Source organism: Mesitornis unicolor, unplaced genomic scaffold, assembly GCF_000695765.1.
Source record: "Mesitornis unicolor isolate BGI_N332 unplaced genomic scaffold, ASM69576v1 scaffold28530, whole genome shotgun sequence".
Classification (NCBI taxonomy): domain Eukaryota; kingdom Metazoa; phylum Chordata; class Aves; order Mesitornithiformes; family Mesitornithidae; genus Mesitornis; species Mesitornis unicolor.
The window spans coordinates 4225-5582 of record NW_010160837.1 but is presented as its reverse complement, the minus strand read 5'-3'; the positions used below and the strand labels follow the sequence as shown (position 1 = coordinate 5582).

Below are 1358 nucleotides of genomic sequence, written 5' to 3'. Positions count from 1 at the left end.
TGTCACCACATTAATAGGTCCTCACAAACCTGTAGACTTATGTTACATTAGCCAATTTAGAAGTTATAAGAGAACACTGAAGAAGATACCTTAGTTGAACTTGGACTGTGTAATCTCTCCTGCCCCCTGGCAAGAAGTCCCTGTGACAAAGAGAAAGAAAAAATAGAAGTACCCATTTAGACAGCAGATCTCGTATTCCAGTCATATGCAGACATAACTGGTACATCTGCCTCAACATCACTGAACTTTGCTCTTATTTTAATTTTATGGAGCTATGAACAAGTCTTACGAGCAACACCTCCGTTTAGTTACTGCAAGTCAAACAGGAATTTAGGATCATCCTGCTTTGTCAAGGATTTATAGAAACAACAAAATATGATGCCACTAGAGAGGAAAAAACCCTATGAATTCTCTTGGCTTACACCATAGGTCTTGCAAGGACACAAACTCTGGGACAAGAGATAAAAGCAGCTTTCCATTCCTGCAGCCAAGAAACATTCAGGGAAGAAAAGCATACCACCTTTCTAAATAGTCTCAATTATTTGGAACTGAGTAATTGCTAACTCTTTAATGGAGTAGGATTAACCCAAACCACACATAAGTTTTGTGTGCAGAACAGATAAATTCAGCATAATTTCAGTGAGGATTATCACTCTGCATCTGCAAGCTTCAGCGATGCATAAAGTGAACGAGAAACCCCACACTTTCTCCTGAAGTTTTGCAAAAGTTTACCTAAACTATGCCACACTCTTAATTCTTACCTGGAAATACAGATTTCTCTGACCTGCTGAGGTGTTAAAGCAAAGATAAAAAACTTCTCTTGGAACCTCTGAATACTGCTCTGTACTAGGGAAAAAAAAAAGACACAGAAGAGGTTTAACCACAGTCATTAAAGTAATTGATTAAAACAGGATCTGCAACCTAGTTTTTCTTGGAACAAGGGACAAGTCGCTTAATATAATCAAATTGTTGTTGAACTGCATGTAACTGTCAACAGGAAAGAAATGGAACAAACCATTCATTCAACTATATTCAGATGGCTTAATATCACATTACGCTTCAGCACTAAGTAAGCTTGGCAACATGTGTTATAATCTCCCAAGACAGAAAGGTAGAAGATAGAAAGAAGATAGAAACACTGGATATCTGGGGAAAAAAGTACCACATAGAAGATGTATACATCTATTTTAAGGTACTACAAGATGAGAATGTGCACCAGAAGTTATTAACAGACAGCTGGAAAATAATTCAGGAACAGCTAAAGGTAACTAAGCCTTTGGGGAGGAAGAGAAGGAGCACAACCGCTGATGCCAGAGAAGCCAGCTAGACTTCACGTCTGGAAACCACTCTTCACTAGC

General features: G+C 38.4%; 1 protein-coding gene across 1 annotated transcript in view; it reads right to left on the bottom strand.

Annotated features, from left to right (window-relative positions):
* LOC104545927 (E3 SUMO-protein ligase PIAS2) overlaps window positions 1-1358 on the bottom strand; it is a 13073-nt gene that overhangs the window by 8851 nt on the left and 2864 nt on the right. The window contains exons 2-3 of the mRNA XM_010191185.1: window positions 762-846; window positions 90-140 (exon numbers count right to left, since the gene is read on the bottom strand). Of these exons, the coding sequence (XP_010189487.1) occupies window positions 90-140; window positions 762-846 (136 nt within the window). The remainder of the gene's footprint in view (window positions 1-89; window positions 141-761; window positions 847-1358) is intronic.